At 47.1% G+C, this 18,049-nt stretch overlaps 1 protein-coding gene across 3 annotated transcripts in view; it reads right to left on the bottom strand.

Moving 5' to 3' along the window:
* Positions 1 to 18,049, bottom strand: part of LIMK2 (LIM domain kinase 2) — a 32,768-nt gene that overhangs the window by 3,208 nt on the left and 11,511 nt on the right. For 2 of the 3 annotated variants that reach the window (XM_059863108.1, XM_059863110.1), the window contains exons 3-14: positions 12,285 to 12,420; positions 10,909 to 11,018; positions 10,484 to 10,672; positions 9,963 to 10,068; positions 8,433 to 8,629; positions 7,554 to 7,740; positions 5,111 to 5,197; positions 4,242 to 4,373; positions 3,928 to 3,984; positions 3,691 to 3,756; positions 2,795 to 2,969; positions 1,366 to 1,421 (exon numbers count right to left, since the gene is read on the bottom strand). In XM_059863108.1, coding sequence (XP_059719091.1) covers positions 1,366 to 1,421; positions 2,795 to 2,969; positions 3,691 to 3,756; positions 3,928 to 3,984; positions 4,242 to 4,373; positions 5,111 to 5,197; positions 7,554 to 7,740; positions 8,433 to 8,629; positions 9,963 to 10,068; positions 10,484 to 10,672; positions 10,909 to 11,018; positions 12,285 to 12,420 — 1,498 coding nt within the window. Of the gene's footprint in view, positions 1 to 1,365; positions 1,422 to 2,794; positions 2,970 to 3,690; positions 3,757 to 3,927; positions 3,985 to 4,241; positions 4,374 to 5,110; positions 5,198 to 7,553; positions 7,741 to 8,432; positions 8,630 to 9,962; positions 10,069 to 10,483; positions 10,673 to 10,908; positions 11,019 to 12,284; positions 12,421 to 17,555; positions 17,965 to 18,049 lie in introns of those variants that run through there. The other variant, XM_059863109.1, reaches the window with a different exon arrangement.

Consider the following 18,049-nt stretch of genomic DNA (forward strand, 5'->3'; position numbering starts at 1 on the left):
GTCCTGAACAATGCTGGAAAGTCAACAGCCCCTCTAATTCTGAATTGTTCTGCCAGTGACAGATTCAACCCCCCACCACAGCCAGAGGGCTGGGACAGACAAGAACAACCATAACTGACACCCAGGAGGCTGCAGGTAAAGGAGAGCCAGTAAAGAGCTGGGAGGACAGGGAAGCCCTGCCCCAGCATTGCCCCAGTGCTCACCACCTCCAGCACAAGTGTAGGAGGGAAGGAGCCCACAGCAGAGAGCTGTGGGGTGATCTGGACTCAGAAGGTCAACACAAACTTTCACATGGACAGAGTATTAAGTTTAAAGCCTCACTGGGTATCATAGAAGGGGTGTTATTTATAACCACCCAGGCTTTTCTATGCCAGTAACTCAGCACGACAGCTACATCCTGGAACTAGGCAGACACGCCCATTATGTATTTTGGCAGGTTTATGTCCTTATCTGTTTGAGTGTTTAATTTTAGGGGTTTTTTTAGAATCATAATTTTGGCGACAAGGAGAATGTTCATATGCTACTACCCTTTTATTTGTCTTTTTTTCTAGATGAAACAATTGTTTTAATCCCACATACAGATTTTTCAAGTTCCTAACTCTATAACTCACAGCCACAACATTCTCTGAGAGGAGGGCCCAGTGTAAACAGAGCTCCAGATGAGGCCACAAAGATTTATGCACAGACATTTTCTTTGTCTCCTTCACCCAAACACTGAAAATGAAACTGTGCTGGCATCCCCTGGTGTTCCTGCAACTGCTGTGTTACACAACACCCTGCCTTTCATCTGTATTTCCACTGTCATATATACCTTTCAAACTGAAAATACCTTGCAGCTTTCAAGTGCTGCTTTTTGTTCTGCAGATAGAAATGCCTGATATAACAGTCAGACTCTGCACTGGCTCAGAAATAAACTAAGCCAACAGACTTCAAGGTGCAAGCTTCATTAATCGACCTGCAAAGAGGTTTTTGTTTCCCCTTCTTTGAAGTGAAGTGCTATCCCCAGTGGAGGCCCTGAATTTGCTGAGATTATGCAGCTGATTGTTCTTTTAATGAGGCAGAAAAAGAAAAAAGCATCACAGTTCTAGGTAATATATCTACTTTCAAACAGATAGCAGGCTCAGTCAGAACTTGATGACTTTTTTGCAGCTTCTCTCAATCAAGGAAGAAACTGGGACCAGCACATTACAAGACAGTTATCTTCCTTGAGGAAACAGAGGCAGGGTAAGCTTGTTCTCCCAGTCTAATTCACTAATAATGTGCTGTTAGGTCACAGGCTGCACACTCAGATACAGAGATCTGGGTGATACCATGTGTACACAGAGATGGGGACATTAAAGATTCCATTTAATGTCCTTGTCTTACCTCACAGAGAACAATCCCAAATGAAAAAATGTCCACCATCTCATCGTAGCTCTGTCCTGTAAGAAACATGAAACATTCAGCTCTGTAAAGAGAGAGTTACCCATCCAGCTATTTCAGGAGCTGCCAGTACCAAGCTTAACTAAGGCTATTCCCTGGAGAGCCCTAAAACAGGAGACAAAGCAAGGCTTAAACCTGAGCAGGGTTGGTCACCCCAAGATCTGTATATACCAGCTGCATTATACTGCCATTACAGAGTTTAACCCTGCTTCTCTCTTGTACTGGGGAATTACAGGACAACACTGTAACAGATCTGAGCTAATGCTAAGAATAACTATTGAAAGCTTCTACCCGTTTTCATTGATTGCTGTTCTTGTGGATCTCTACAGAGCATGGAGCCAGTGCTCAGCTTCCCCAGCAGCCAGCAAGTCCCTGCTGCAGTGACTGCAGAGATAATAAATTACACACCGGCAGCACTTTGATCCTGGGAGAGCTGGCAGGCTCCAGCATGCCATGCTCTGCTTACAGACACACCCCTCCCAAGCCAGGAGCTGGTAAGCAGCCTTGCTTTCAGAGCTGATGTCAGACTATGCTTTTGCTGTTCTCTTGATAAATGCCAGGACTGAGACAAACTCTGAGAAGCAGCCTCAGACTTCTTTAGGGCTGGAGGCCTTGAGGAAAGGCAAACAGAACAGCACACAAGAAAGCAACACAGAAAACTGAGCTGGGAGAGAGGAGCCCAGTCCTCCCTTCCCCAGCAGACTGTGCTGGACAATGCGGATATCCCAGCCAGCCAAAGTGTCCAACCTGGTCAGAGAGACCTGCTCTTTAGGAGGAAATTGTATCCACTGTATTTCACCCTCACCTCAACTCCTGCAGGGGCAGCTTTTCCTCTAAGGGTCACAGCTCAACCTTAATGCAGCTGAGGGCTGCATGTCAGAACCCAGATTTCCCTGCACTTGGACAACTCCTGCCTGAATCCTGAGGCTTCAGCAAACCTGGCAGCACATGACCTCTCCCTAGATCTGTGCAACAGCACACATAAACCTCTTCCCAGAATGTAATGATTCCCTGTTTCAAGGGGCAGTTCCATAGCACGAGGCTATAACAGAAATTGATCTTGGGTTCAGTTTTATCTCAGGCCTCTTTTGTCTTTCCTTTTATTTGGATTGTAGCAAGTTTACTTCTGCTGCCCTCCTGAAGAATCCTGTTGTCGAGCCAGAAACAGTCCCTGGGCTGGTACAAAGGCTTACCAGGGCAGGCACTGCAGGACTGCAGCTATGGCCTCTGTGCATATAAAAAAGCTTCCACATTAGCAGGTGTAAAACCACAGGCTCTAAAAGGTTTGGTTGTTACTGGGGCACAGAAACTTTCAGTAATCCTGTCATGTCTATCTTGTCTCCTTGCCTGCTCCCTGCTGCTGGACTCTCACCATTCAGCATCTCTGGGGCCATCCAGTACGGGTTCCCCACCACCGTGTAGCGCTTCTTCCTGTCGCTCTTGCGCAGCGTCCGTTTCTTGGCAGACGGCTTCTCCAAGGTCGGCTTCTTCCTCTCCTCCACAATCAGCCGGGACAGACCGAAGTCAGCCACCACCACTGTCTTATCCTGCACAGGGGATTCAGTACAAGCCACTGATCACTCTCAGCCCCTTTCAGAAGCAAAGAGGCTGCAATCCTGTTCCCCACCAGCTATAGTCTAAGGCAACTATCCAGGTTTCCTGCAGCCATGAGCATAGCAAGATGTCCAGACAGTGTAAGATACTCAGTTCATGACCCCAACTCATCACTTGCTCCCTTCATTATTTTATTTCCTGTGTGGTTGCTAGCACTTATCCCATCAATTTGGCTTCACTTGCCAGGAGAAACCTGGACCTTTCCTTTTAGATCCTGGACCTTTCCTTTCAGAAACTACACAAAAATCTTGTGACCCAGCATTTAAAAAAATGAGAGAACACACACATGCACACACCTACACTCTGAATCCTGAGTGCCAATATGAAGTCATTGAGTGGTTAAAAGAACAGAAACGGCTGCAGAGAACACCTCAGAGCTGAGATAAAGAACAGAGCTGTACTAACTCTCAGAAAGTGACTCTTATAGGAACTGCTACCAGAGGAAGGGTGGTAAGAGAACAGAACACAGAAACAGTGAAAGCTGAATCAGTCTGGAAGATCCTGTGTGAGAATAAAGCTCCTTTGCCTGGGGCACAAAGCCTTTCTGAAATCAGTTCCACCCTGACAAAAGAGGGAACATCATGTGGAGAAAACCAAGGGATGAAGATGCCAAGGAGAGAAGCAGCATGCTGTGGGAACTGAGGTGTAACTCACCAGCTTGATCAGGCAATTGTGTGAATTCAGGTCTCTGTGAATGATGCACATGGAGTGCAAGTAAGCCTGGAACAGAAGGAGAAAACTTGGTGTTAGGGGTTCCCAGCTGAGCATTTACAGACTAGACAACCCAATTCCAGTAGTCAGGCAGTGTCCACAGCCCCTCATACACCACCCTCGTGAAGCCACTAACCCTCACCCGAGTCTGCTCTCTTATGAAGCAACAGTCCAACTCACCATTCCAGAGGCAATCCCTTTGGCAAAGCTGACCTTCTGCTGCCAGGGGAATGGGTCCTGAAAGACAAATGGTCAGGGACCATCTTACCAGCCAGCTGCTGACAGCAGTTCCTTCACAAGAGCCACTCTTAGAGCAGTCAGAGACATACGATACAGCCCCAGAAAGAAGAGGCTTCCTGCCTCAAGCTCACCCACAGCTACGAGGCAGCTTTACTGCCCAGCTTCAAAGAAGACTAATAACGAGTACATGAGGCTGGCACAACCATCAGCAGCCAGGCTCACTGAGTACCCCTGTCCCAGGTGTCCATACTCACTGCATTGCGGAGGAAGTCCTTCAGCGTGCCCCCCTCGATGTACTCGGTGAGGAGATTGAGCTTCTTGTCCTTGTACAGCACACCAATGAACTTCAGCACGTTGGGGTGGTCCAGGCTGCGCATCACCTTCACCTGCCAGCAGAGACATCCCAAAGGGATGATTCACACCAAAAAGTGAACGGAACAAGTGCTGACAGATCCATTCTGTGGTGAAAAGTGCTCAAAGTCCTGTTCAGGGATCACAGAGATCACTCAAACCCCAGCCTTAAGGCAGTCAACGAACTGCTGCCTCTTCATTTTCATGCTGTGCAATTAACCTGATCTTAGTCTTTAAGGAGAGCACCCTTGAGTTTGGCTAATATTTCAGAAGGCAAAACTCTCCAGAGCAGCTATTGGGTCTGTGCTGTGTATGTTAGGGCCACAACAGCAGTGTCAGGTGTTTAGGGAGCTGCCTTTAAGCTAAATCTGACTGAAAAACATGGTAGACTGCCACCAAGAAAATAGTTTTGCTTAATACAGCATGAGTCTTAAATATCTTACAGATATTGGCCCTCATCCTTTGTACTTATGCACAAGGCTCAAGGGATAAATCCTTTATGTACTGCACAGCTCAATTTGCCTCTGACTGAAGCTGCTCTTATCACTGAAAAATTAATGAAGTGGAGCTGAAGCAATGTCTAATGCCCAGTGTGAGTCACACTTCACTGCAGCAAATATTCAGCTCATGTCAGCTTTTCCCCATGCAATGTCTCCCTCCTCAGCACCTTCATTCTGCCAGGTTGCTGGCTGGCAGGATCTCTCTCTCTGGAGAAGATGGGAGAGTTCTACCACACTACTGGCTCAGAAGCTGTTTGAAATCCTGCTCCTACCTCTGTCAAGAAAGTCTTCTGTGTTTCCTCATCACAGCGAATCAGCTCCTTCATCACCATCACCTTTCCTGTTGCTTTGTGAGTCACCTGGTGGAAACAAAACCCACAACTACAGGCAAGGTTCAAGAATACACAGCTCCAATGGTCCTGCAACTTCTGAAGAAGTGCAACATTCCCCTCCATCCAGAGAAGAATAGAGATGGGAGGAAATTCAGAGATCTGTCGAAAACCGTGTGAAACTTCTCCTTTCGGAATTCACCGAAGGTGCCGTTTGTGAAACGGAAACTCCTAAAGCTGACAGAGGATCATGCCAAGACCCAGAGCTGAGAGCTCCAGTTTGGGTAGCACAGGGCTGAGTGTGCACACAGGCTGCCAAAGCCTCCACACTGGTGCGTGCCTCCAAGTTCCCTTATGGAACACATTTGTCCATCGGGATGCTCACATGTGCACAAGCTTTATCAACTACATTCTGTGTCAGCAAAAGAATCAATGTTCACTTGCATCAGAAAGCAAACCAAACAACCCAAAACTGCATTATAAATGCTTTGGCTTTATGGGGAATCTGAATCTTATCCACATGCAAGTGGAACTGGAGTGCACAGGCTGTTCAGTTAAGGCAGGAAGCAGTTAATTTTACCTTGCTCCTTTGGAGCAGTGTCTCAACATGCAAGGAATGTCCTAGAACAGTGGAAAACACAAAGAAATCCATCATAATAATAAGGTAATAAATTTCCTGGCTCTTAACATGGAAAGCATTTCCAGTTCCTTAAGAACTGTTTGCCTATCTCCAAGTAGTTCCTGGCATTTTGCTGTATTATGAAGGTTTTTTGTAACCAGCTCAGGCTTGCTTGCACAGGGTGCAGGAGTGAGTAGAAAGAGTCCAAATTCCTATGAGCACATTTTCCTGGAAATCCTCTCCTCTTCATTTGCTTACATTGGACAGCTCAGGCTCCCTAAGATCTGCAGCAAACTAAACAACCACCTTGCCTCTCTGATCAGAAGAGAATTATGTGACCAGATACAGTACTTGCTGCATCACACCCAGTCAATCTGAAGCCTAAAAAAAAAAAAATCGCCCTTTTTTTTTTTTAACAGTAGGAGGCAAAAAAGTCCTTTAGAAAACCTCTAGAACTAAAATCCAGAACACATGATCCAGTTATAGTACTTAGGAAGCTTATGAGTTCTTGCAAACACTGTGACACACCAGTTCTGTTTGGAGCCATGGACATAACAAAGCTGACACAGGTGGAATGTGAGCGCATGGAATAACACAACAGAAGCAAGAGTACAATATTCTTCTGCTCCCATCTGAAATCAAGCATCCATACACAAGTAATGAGCCAGGGAACACTGCATGTTTCAGCCAGGGACATCTAATATCCAATGATAAAGGGAAGTGAAGAGACAAAGGCAAGGCTAAGTGGAATTCTTAAGCTGACATACCAGCAAAACTAAAACAAGTGTCACATGAAACTCCACGGGGGCAAATTTAACTCCCAGAGCATGCACCAGAACAGGATAGCCATGGGGCAGTTTGAGCAGAAAAGAAATGCCTTTGTGCCAGTAACTGCTGGGACACAGATGACAAAAGCATGCAACAGAGCAAAGGTTTCACTTACCTGCACCTGTTATTTCTCTATGAGCAGAGAAGAAGAGAAATATGCTCATTAGTATGGATCAAGCATTGGGTTTGTAGTGCTGGCTCATCACCTCCCATGGAAGCATGAGATGAACATGGTGGCTGGACACCTCAAGTTTTTACCAGTGTAAGGGTCCCATCCCCTGGTGAGTGCAGTCTGAGTACTGAGGAACTCACAGAACCTTAACAAGGCAGAGGAAGGTGTCCCTGATGCTGTCAGGAATGTTGGGATAGGAACTGCTGGAGTACCCTCAGTCAAGATCAGAGAGCTTAAATGCAAGAGAATGCTACTGATTGAGATTGGAACTGTGAGAGTCATGCAAGACCTGACCACTACCCCCATGCTGACAAGCCATTGAGGCTGTGCCAGGGGTTCAGACACGGTCACTACATCAGCCTAGCAAACCCCTGAACACTCCACACTAAGGGTGGGTAAGAATTGCTGGGGAGCTGGACACAATCATAGGGAAGATGCTCGTAAGAGGAACTGTGGCCTGTTCCCCCCAGCTCAGCTCACCCAGCAGCCTGCTGTGACAGGCATTCTGGAGGGCTAAACCTGACTCACGAGATGAACATGTACAGCCAAGGCTGACATTTCAAAGGGAACAAAGTCAAAACCATCTGCAGTCAGACACACTCAGGTCAGGGAAGGAAACAGAAATGGATCTCAGAGCAAACCAGGGAAGATCCAAGACTGATCACTCTCGGCAAGGCAAAACCACTGAGACTGATGTGAAGGATGCCAATACAGGCAGACATTGCTGTTCTCAAAGTAACTGATGAATGTTTGAGGACCTCCCTCACCTTGATTGCTTGTCCAAAAAATCCTTTTCCTAGAACTTCACCATGAATCAGGTCACAGGGCCGGAAGATTTGCTGGGAGCAGCTGGAAGAGGAGCGCAGGGACTCAGAACGACTGATGTCACGGCTCAGGAGGAGAGGTTCCTTTGGAGAGCTGGGGCCAGGAGACTTCGAAATGCTGTTACTGCGCCTGGAAAACAGGGATACAGGAAGATCAGGGAAGCTGCTGGGTAACCTTTGGTCCAGCATATCCCATCATTCACTGATAAGGGACCAGTTTCTAATGTTCTCCAGTACTTTTACTATCTCCAAAACCAGATGTTCTCCCAGCACTGTGGAAGCTCCTTATGAATCCAGAGCAACTTCCAAGTCAGAGCTGCCTAACAGCAACACCAAGCTCTCCTGCACTGGCAGTCTGAGGTGGAGTCTGAGAACAGGGGGAGGAAGCTGTGAAGACACATCACTTGCTATCTCTAAACAAAGTACTGGTAAAAGACTAAATGAGCAACTGAGTGCTCCACTCTCAAAAAGACTTTTTCCCAAGACCCAGGTCTCAGCCAGATTCCCCTTCCCCATGTTCTTCCCCAGTCATCTATGGCTGGTAAAAACCTGACCTTTACATTTACTGACGCTGAAACTTAGTAGCTTTTCTCTGTTAACAGTAGAGCTCCTTACTTTTATTACTGAATGTTTGTCATCCTGAAAGGGAATGGAGAGAGAGTGTACACCAACAGCAGAATCCAAAGCTCCCCATGACTTCTCCACTGGTTTACACCACGGCAGACATCGGAGATAAGCCCTGCCCCACAGTCACTGCAATCACAGGGCCTAAGCTGCCCAGCCAGGGAGCACAGGGCAGAGGCTGTGCTTCCCAGTCTTTACCTGAGGGAGCGCCGTCGCAGCGTTCCTTCCAGGTTCTCCTTGATGTCCAGAGGAGAGAGGGAGCGAGGGGAGATGGGCGCCTTCATGTGGCTGGGAAGGCGGGAGTCCAGGCGGAGCCTGTCCAGCCGCTGCGACACGGGGTCGTGCTCTATCAGCAGCTGAAGGGTCTGGCTTGTCTTGCGAATCAATTCCTCCACCTGAAATCAAACCAAAGGGCAGCATAGCAGCAGGCAGGAGGAATGCAAGCTACAGGAGACAGAGGAGACACAGGGAATGCCCCTCAGGAATCAGAGGAGAGAGTTCAGTGAGATCACTCCATAGTTGTGGTTTAGTTGTGTGCACCACAACTGTCTACCAGACAAATCAGGCTGGCAGCACAGAAGTTCCTTATGCTATCCAGTACTTCTTTCTGGTTAGCTACAAGTAACCTATATAAAAAAGATGTGGACAGGCTGGAGAGGGTCCAGAGAAGGGCCACAAAGATGACTGAAGTGCTGTGAAGCTGCCACGTGAGGAAAGGCTGAGAGAACTGGGTGTGTTCAGCCTTGAGAAGGTTTAGGGGAGACCTTATCACCATGTTCCAGTGTTTAAAGAGTGGCTACAAGGAAGATGAAGACTCCCTTTTCACAAGGAGTTACATGGAAGATACAGGACGTAAGGGTACAAAATAATCCTGGAAAGATTCCAGGTAGACACAAAGACAGTTTTTTTTACAAAAACAATCAGCCCTTGGAATAACTTCCCCAGCAAAGTGGTGGATTCCCCAACACTGGACACATTTATGTTTTAGCTGGACATAGTGCTCCAGATAGTGCTTTTGTCAAGAAAGATTGCACCAGATGATCCTTGAGGTGCTTTCCAGTCTGGTATTTTATGACTCTGTTAAATACTTTTCTTTCTCTGAAAAGTGTTCAAAAACTACACAAGTTTCCACCTTGAACAGTGCTGCAAAAAACAGCTTTGCAGAAGCTACATGGAGATCTGTCTGAGTGAGAGGTGGTTTGTGCTCCTCACGTTCTCTTTAGTGCCAACAGTAAATAAAACCCTTGGGAAGTGAAGGTAATGGTGCCCCCCTTTACATTCTTGCAGCATCACCTGGTATCTGTGGAAAGCATCTACTTGTAAATAAAGACAGCAAATAGGTTTTTTGCAATGGGAAATGTTCCTAGGATCAGCTGGGCCCTTGTGTATTAGCAGTGCCTCTAAAAGAATCAGAACTGTGCACTTCACCAGCAGTACATGGGAAAGTCTTCACAGCCTCCCTGTCCTCTGTCACAGCCCTAGACTTTTCTTATTACCTCCCTTCACATTGGAATGCCACAAAATCAGGACTGAATCCTAACTGCATTTCCATCTGTTACATTTTCCTCTCCAGCTGGAAGGCAAAGCTTGCCTTCATGTTTATTCCTCCTGTCAGCACGAGTACTAGCAGTGTACACACACTGTGTAGGGTGAGAGAACAGTGTCAGGAAAGAGAAAAGGTGTAGGAAGGCAGAGGAGAAGGAGGCTTCAGAACAGAGCTCTACCCACCTCCTCCACCTGTAAGGTTCGAATGGGAGCTCCGTTGATCTCCAGGATCCGATCTGCAGGGTGGATGGCATTTCGGACATCTGGGCTGATGTGCATCCTGTTAACTCTAAAGATGGGAATTACAGTCTGCATGTGAAGTCAGTTTAGCCAAAATTGTCAAAAATATGCTTCCCTTCATATTGGTATTTTGAAATAAACCAGTGCTAATCTAGTGCTGACACGGGGAACTACCATTAGACCAAGTGCTTAGGTCTGAGCTGGTTTGGAGAGAGCTCTTCATATCACCAGTAGGAAAATTTTAGTCCAAATTTTTGTTTTGTGCTCACCGAAGGAGACAGCACTGAGAGATACAATTATCAGTTAAGGTTGTCACAAGACTGAAATGAAGACCAAACCAAATGACTATTATCCAAACTACATCCCTGTAATGCCAGGATTCCCTCAGGACAACAGCGCTGCAAGATTTTTACCAGCTCCCTCTGCATGGACACATACATTGCACAAAATCTGGTCATACTCACTCTTTCACCTGGACACCAGTGGCATAACTGGAGCAGCCACCTTCAACAGACACAGAGAATCCCCTCTTGCCATCCGTGGCTGCTGGCATGGAGATGAGGGTCAGTGTATAAGGCAGCTGCTCACGCAGAGACTCAGTGGAGTGCTTTTCTATCATCGGTGTCAGCACAATCTGGTTATGGCATTTTCCACTGGAAGAAGTGAAGAAAGTCATTATGTCCCATCCCTCCCTGCCAAACTCACACATCTGAGTTCTCTCACTGACCACAAGCCATAGTTTTAGTGCTTACACCACTCCTTCCTCCCTCCCTCAAAGGCAGCTTCCCGGCATTCCTCAGAGCAGCACTGGCTGAAGCACTCCGAGCCAGCTGAACAGGGCTTACACTCAGCAGGAAGCAGCTCTGTGGCAAAGTGCAGCTCCTCTTACCAGTAGAGAGTGGAATGTTGCACCAGTGCATAAGTGTCCCCATCTTCAATGATCACCTTGCAGCTCATACAAGCAAAGCACTCAGGGTGATACTTGTATTCGCCAGCCACCTACAGACAGAAGAGGGAGTAGCTCAGGAGGGCCAAAACCCATCAGCAGATGCAGCTCCTGCTTTCCTCTCCAACCAACGTGTTCACTCACATCTCTAAGGCAAGTGGCAGTTTTTTACTGAAGAGTTATATTAGTCCATTCTGTCTTTCCTGAACCCCATCCATGGCACCTTGTTTACAGAACTCCAAAACAAACACATCAACCCTCTAAGCAAAGCTCATGTCCCAGGAACCTCTGCTGTATTTGGCAGCTGCTCAACTATCAAAAATAGTTGATAGTCTGCTGCAGACTAGTAAACAAGGTATTAAACCTTCCTGGTCAGTTGCTCTTGGCAAGATAATTAATGTTACGCCTGAATTAATAAAGCTGAAAGGGCTTTTTTTTGGCAGACGGGCAGTGCACAAATTCAGATATTTAACCAGCCAGCTGACAGAAAAAAAAGCACAAACTGAGACAAAACATACCTTTAAAGAATATTTTTATTAATTGGTCTATTCTTCTATTTCCCTTACGAGAACTTCCTTTAGTGACGTTATTATGCAAAGTCTTTTGCAGGCAATGAAAAATTGTCTGCACATTTCTCAGTATTTTCTTTTGAGATAGCAATCATATTACTGAGTACCATCCTGCTTTTTTATTTAGACTCTAGAAAAATAATGGTTTCGTTTCATTCTTGGTCGTTTTAAAGTTTAAATATTTGCAAGGTTGTGGCAGGAGGGTAACATTTAGGTGAGCCCATATTGTGCAGGAAGAGTTCAATGCATCAAAGCAGTTGGGGCTAACACTGCTTCAAGACACTGTCAGCCTGAAAAAGCACTCTGGCCACAACCAGGTGGGACTTGGATGGCAGCCTTCCCACAGCCAGAACCTTCTGCTTACCCTGAGCAGAGAGCTTGGACTCCACAGTGCAGTGGAAAATCACCCCTGGAGACACTGAGGCACTGTGCTACAGAACCTGAACAGATGTCCCCTGAATCACCCTTCTGCCTTGCAGGTCTGTACTTTTCAGCACTTGATTTGTTCATATGCTCCAGATCCTCACATCTCCCTCCTTTAACAGCTACCACCATTCAAAATTTATTTTTATCTAGAAGATGCCCACCCAAGCTTCATTTCTACTCTTTGATTCGACATTAGAGTAACAAGGAGATTATTACCCTCAGTTTATTTGGTTATCTGAATACCTAAGATAACTCCCAACTAAGTTTGAGGAGATGAAGGCAGGCATGTCCTGCATCCAGGCAGGAATCCTTCAAAGTCCTTACCATCACAGGTCCAGTCATCAGCAGAGAGCAGCCATGGCAAGATTCCCCAAACTTTCCCCAGTAGTCTTTGTGACAGTACAGCTTCCCATCTTTCTCATAGTACCAGTTAGTGAGGGGATCCTGGCATTCAGAGCACCTTGAAGGAAGCAAAAGAACAAAGTTCCAGTTGGCAGCAAGTCATAAATCAACAGTCCTTTCCTGCATGGAGAACACAGACATTCAGCAGCAGCTCACCAGCAGGTAGGTCTGCCAGTTATGGATGTACTAACCCCTTCTGCCAGTTAGGGATGTACTAAACCCCAGTTAGGGATGTACTAACCCCTTCTGCCAGTTAGGGATGTACTAACCCCTTCTGCCAGTTAGGGATGTACTAACCCCTTCTGCCAGTTAGGGATGTACTAAACCCTTCTGCCAGTTAGGGATGTACTAAACCCTTCTGCCAGTTAGGGATGTACTAAACCCTTCCACTTCCCATTGTTTTTTGAACTGAGAATTAGCACCAAACTCAAGGTCTGTAAGGAGAGGAGCATTCAACCAGTACAAAGAAAAAGAAGCTTCCAAATTTTAAAACAAATCCCACACATTGAAACCCACATTTATAAATTTTGCTATGTAAATTTTGCTCCTCTGCTTTCTCCCTCTTTCTGGATGCAAGCTTCCAGCTGCAGACCTGCCCAGCACAGCAAGAGCTCTGCTCTGTTTCTGCTTAGTGTTTGTATAGCATCACCCTTGTGCCAGGGCACCTGCCTCCTCAGCCAGGTCAGGAAGCAGGACTGAGAAGCAGGATCCACTTCCCTTTTTAATGCAAAGCCAGTTTTGCACCAACCTTTCTGGAAAGTTTTTCTATTGTTCTGTAGGAAGGCCTCTCCCAAAAGGTAAACTGCAGCACTCTGCATTTGAGGGAGAGTTTTCAAAGCAGTTCATTCCCTGAGCTCTATATATTACTGCATCCACCAATTCACTGTGATGAAAGTCCACCTCTCCCAGCTGACTGCTCTCCCTTCTGCTGATCACAGTGCATGAGAAAATAAACACCACGAGCAACCCAAAGGAAAAAGCCCTAAATTAATTCTCCGATTTCATTAAGAGAATCCCCAAATCCTTCACATATCTGTCAGCCTCTATTTCAACAAGACACCATTACTAATAATCTATCTACATCCTTTCAAGAAACAAACTCCTTCCCCCCACCCCTCCAAAAAAAAAAAAAAAAAATCAAGGAAAAAAAATGCAGCAATTCTACTGCAGATACCTTTTCAGGAAATCACAAGCAGAACCCAGGCTTGTTGAATACAAAATAATCCTGCCTCAGCAAGATGCACTGGGCAAGGGAGTTTAACTTCAGCAGCATGGAGGTGTGACTTACTGGAGAGATAAGGCACAGGAGTTGCATCAGTAAGGATTATTCCATTAGCCCTGGGCAGCATGTTCTCAGACTTTAAGAGGAAAAGAAGTCTGGCACTGGCCATTTCTGAGTGCAGAATCCAGGTCAGTCACCAACAGCTGGTTCAGAGAAACACCTTGAGGATCAGTCCATTGACACAATGGTTTCCCAAATGGGAGAAGAAGACTTTCTTCTGTCTCCTACCCCAACACCTGTCTCAGTCACTGCACTGGGGGGAAGCACTGCAGTGGGATGGGGGTTTAGGTGGGTGCCCCTCCAGGCAGCTGATCTCCCTTAGCACCCAGTGTGCTAGAGTCTGCTGGTGGCACTGGAGGAGCACTTCTTACATGCTCCTTGGGCTAAGATGAGAGCTACAGCTGACTTCTCCTCTCACAAGCTTCCTAAAAGCTTATTTGTGCCAAAGACATTCCTTGTAAACTCCAGCAGCTTGTAATGAGCATGATGATATGTGAGGCTGGTCATGCTCCAAGAGAGCACAGAGAGAGTTATTTGCTCCATCTCAAGAGACTGCAAAGGGACAAGGTAAAGCTGCTTGTAAGCAGCCTTTGGCTTCAGGGAAAAACACACCTCACGGAGGATTCAGTGCTGTTCCCTCCCCTCAGGAAGATTGCTCCTTAAGATGTATTTGGCTTCTACAGTGTTTGCTCTCCCAGCTGAGGAACATCAAATCCTGTCCCCCCTCCAAGTGATGGGAAAGAACTCCAGGAGCACATGCAACAGGCCCTGCCAATTTTGTGTGAAGCAGAGGGAACAGTAATTTAAGATTGCTTTACATGGTGCATATATCACTAGAGCCCCAGCCTGGGGGCACTGTCATGGTTACACCCTGCTCCTGGTATGCAAGAGACCCAGAAGGCATCCCAGTGCATTCTGCCTTCAACCACTGGCCTTTGGCTTCCATTTGCAGTAAATACCCCGTGCTGAATGAGCACATAGGTGAGTGGGAGGGAAAAAAGAGCAAGTGGAGACTAACAGCAAAGATTTCTATCATTTTGTGGCAGGAACATCTGGCTCAGCACGGGCAAATCAGATCCCTCAGACTTATCCAACTCCTCCATGCATGCCTGTACCAGTGTGTGTGTTCCACCAGTGATTACATCTTCAAACAGGGAGCTGTGACCAGACCTGCACTTGGGATGCAGACAGCAGTGCTGGAGACTGCTTCACCAGGATTTCAGGACTTGATTTTCTGTGTTCTCTCCACACAGGTGGGTCACTTTTTTGTTTTTAAGCACATCACCTTCCCTTCCTCACCTCTCTTCCATTTCACCTTCAAACCCTTCCTTTTTCTCCCTAAGTAAATGTAAAATTTCTGCAAAAGCAATACAAACTGCAATTCTGTTTAGGTGGGCTCCACAGGATCATGTGCATTTGCCTTCCCTTTACCCCTCCTCTAGTACTAAATGGTTTGATTCAACCTCATAGCACTTAGTTAAGTTTGCTTCCATCCAGAAATAAGCACTGGTATCTAATTTGGAACACACCCATAGCAAAATGAAGGTGAGGAGGTGGAGCCAGCAAGCAGTCAGTTCTCTGCTATGTAATTAAACAAATCTGGGCAGGACAAGTTTGCAGCTTAAGGCTCAGAGCCCCACCCTGGGCAATGAGGCAACAGGAACAGAGCAAGCAGCCCTGGAGAGGCTGGATGCTGGAATGGGTCTGACTGGCTGCTTGGTTAATCCCTGAAGGAACAGGACATGGCTGCAGCCCATGCTGCCACACAGCACCTTTGTCACTGACCATGCATTCTGTAACCTCAAAAAGGCTCGGAGTTGGCAGGTGTGGGAAACTGGCTGACAGCACACAGGTATGGCTTCAATGCTTTTTATCATTCACCAAATGATAAAAGCAGCACATGATTGTTCCACAAGGCTCACATTGAAGAGATATGTCAGAATTTTATCCCAGAAGATACAAGAGTTGCCATTTCTTCCTCTCCCGCCTCACTGGAGCTGTGCCCTTGCACCAAGGTTCTCATCAGCTGAGACAGGAATGCAATTACTGCTACAAGTATTAAGAAAGCTAACCTTTGCCAGTCACCACAACCAAGAGAAAGGAGTATGCCATGCTCCTTTATCTTTTACAGATTAGAAACCACTAATCTTCTCCTAGATTATGTGCTATTCTTATTACAGAGTAGCAAACCATGGTGATCAAATTTCATGGAGGACTGGTAACAGCCATACCTGCATATGTGCTTCCTCTTGGTGCCCAGCCACCATTTTCAGAGCTGCAGAACCCTGCTCTGATTATACAGACCAGACATTATAATTCTTCACTTCCCAGCTTTGGCTGTACAGAATAAATTCATTTGCCTCCCACAGCCATCCTCCAGGAACCGCAAGCAGCATCTGGGTGCAGAGTTCAGCCCTGATGCTCCGCAGCACAGCAAGTGCAGAAGGAGCTCACAAATCACTGCTCCATGGACTCTTGGTTTTGTGGGGGGTGGTAGAAGGATCAGGTCACAACAGGTAACCAGACCAGATTCAGTTGAAAAGCAGCACTGGTGCCTGGTGGCATCTCTTTTACAGCTAAATGAAAGGCAATACCTTCATGGAAGCAAAGACTTCCCTGGCATTGAAGAGACAGATCCCTTGGAGAAGGGCTCATTAACAAAATGCCCCCCTCACACACACTGTCAGGCCAGATCAGTTAACGCTAGACAGGCTCGGGAGAGCCGTGGTTCCAATTCTGCCGGCAGGGCAGGGAGGGGACAGGCACCGAGAGCTGCAGAATAAAGCATTAGCCCAGCCTGCAGCTCACCCAAAGGCTTACTCACCCGGGCTTAGCAGCTGTGTGTGTGTGCCCTGGCTACGTAAGAGACACCAGACAAGGCAGAACAGATGCTAGGAAACAGACTACTAGAAAGACAGAGTGCTTAAGCTCTGACTATGCAAAACCATTTCCACACACTCGGGAGAAGGTGTATCTAGGGCTTAGCATAATACCCTACACATATTACAAATAATGAGTGTCTGCTCACTTTCCTTCTTCTGAAGCAGCTGTGGTTTCAGAAAGTTGCCAAAAGAAGCTCAGCAACTGTTCAGCAGTATTTACTCCTATCCTAGACTGTTTTACCAACAGGCTCCTTACTCCCAAACCAGTACAAAAGTTTGCAGAACAGGATCAATAACAAGCAAATCCGAGCAGAGGGGATAGGAGGGAGACAATGAAAGTGCAAGCTGTGCCTTTCCCCATCCATCCACCTAATCAGCACATCAGTGTCAATCACCAGCCTGGCTGTGTTCAGCCTCACTGACTTTTCTCACTGTGGAGAAGCAATGCAATCAAAGTGTTGTTCTGGAACTATCACCTTTCTCGATTCTCATTTGTTCAATTGGACCAAAACTGAATAAAAGTTGAATTAACCAAAATATCACAGAAGAATCCTTCTCATCCCTAGTTACCTGCAAAGTGCCTGATTTCTTAAACAGGATTATGTGCTGCCTCGCTGCAGATTACATCACCTTCCTGAACTCCCAGAGCAGCACCTCACCTCACCCAGTCACAAGGAGCTTTGGAAGAGAAGCAGCAGCAGCCACATTAATCTCATTCCTCTGCTGGTGAGCAGAGCACAGGGGCACAGGGTACAGCAGCACATCGAGTGCTCTCTGGAAGGGAGCCTGCCTGGCTGTGCACACACTGGAGCTGCTCATCGAACCAGGGAGCTGGGAAGGGACTGGCAACAGGAACCTTCCCTGTCACCTCCTCAAAGCAACATGGGATCCCAGTTTGAGGCTGGCTGTTTCTGGCACACGAGCACGGGACCTCATTCTTCCAGCCTCACCCAGGAGTGCCTGGGCTGGCACACAGGGGGGAAAGCACACTCTGGAGGCCCTCTGCTAACCCCACAGTGCAGGACTTACCGAAAGGGATCCTTGGGAGCGAAGTAAGCTGGAGCAGACAAGTAACTTCCCATCTTCAACACTGGATAAACCGGATCAGCCACAAACTTGTCCAACTGCCTCTGAACAGCTCTGTTCTGCCAACATGGCAGCAGCCAGTGCTCATTTACTCTTGCGCTGATTCAGATACTTCACCTCCCTTTGAAGCTGCCCAAGGAATGCCAGGTCTCTCGGCTGCTCATTCCTTCTCAGATTTTTCCTGGCTCCCATTGCTATAACCATCTTCTCCTGCGCTCAGCAGCAGCAGCACCTCGGGAAGGACAGACTCTCTGCTAACCGGGCTAGTGGGACATGCTGCTGCAGGGGCTCTGCGAGCTCTGCTGCCTGCTAACTACGGGCAAGTTTTCCCTTCTCTGGTTCCACCCAAGGGTGGGAGGGGAGGAGGAGCCATGGCAGGCGGACAGCGGCGGCTCCAGAGCCGCAACAGGCTCTGCTCCTTCACGGGGGTGGAGCTC

The sequence above is a fragment of the Haemorhous mexicanus genome, chromosome 19 (genome assembly GCF_027477595.1).
Source record: "Haemorhous mexicanus isolate bHaeMex1 chromosome 19, bHaeMex1.pri, whole genome shotgun sequence".
NCBI classification, from domain to species: domain Eukaryota; kingdom Metazoa; phylum Chordata; class Aves; order Passeriformes; family Fringillidae; genus Haemorhous; species Haemorhous mexicanus.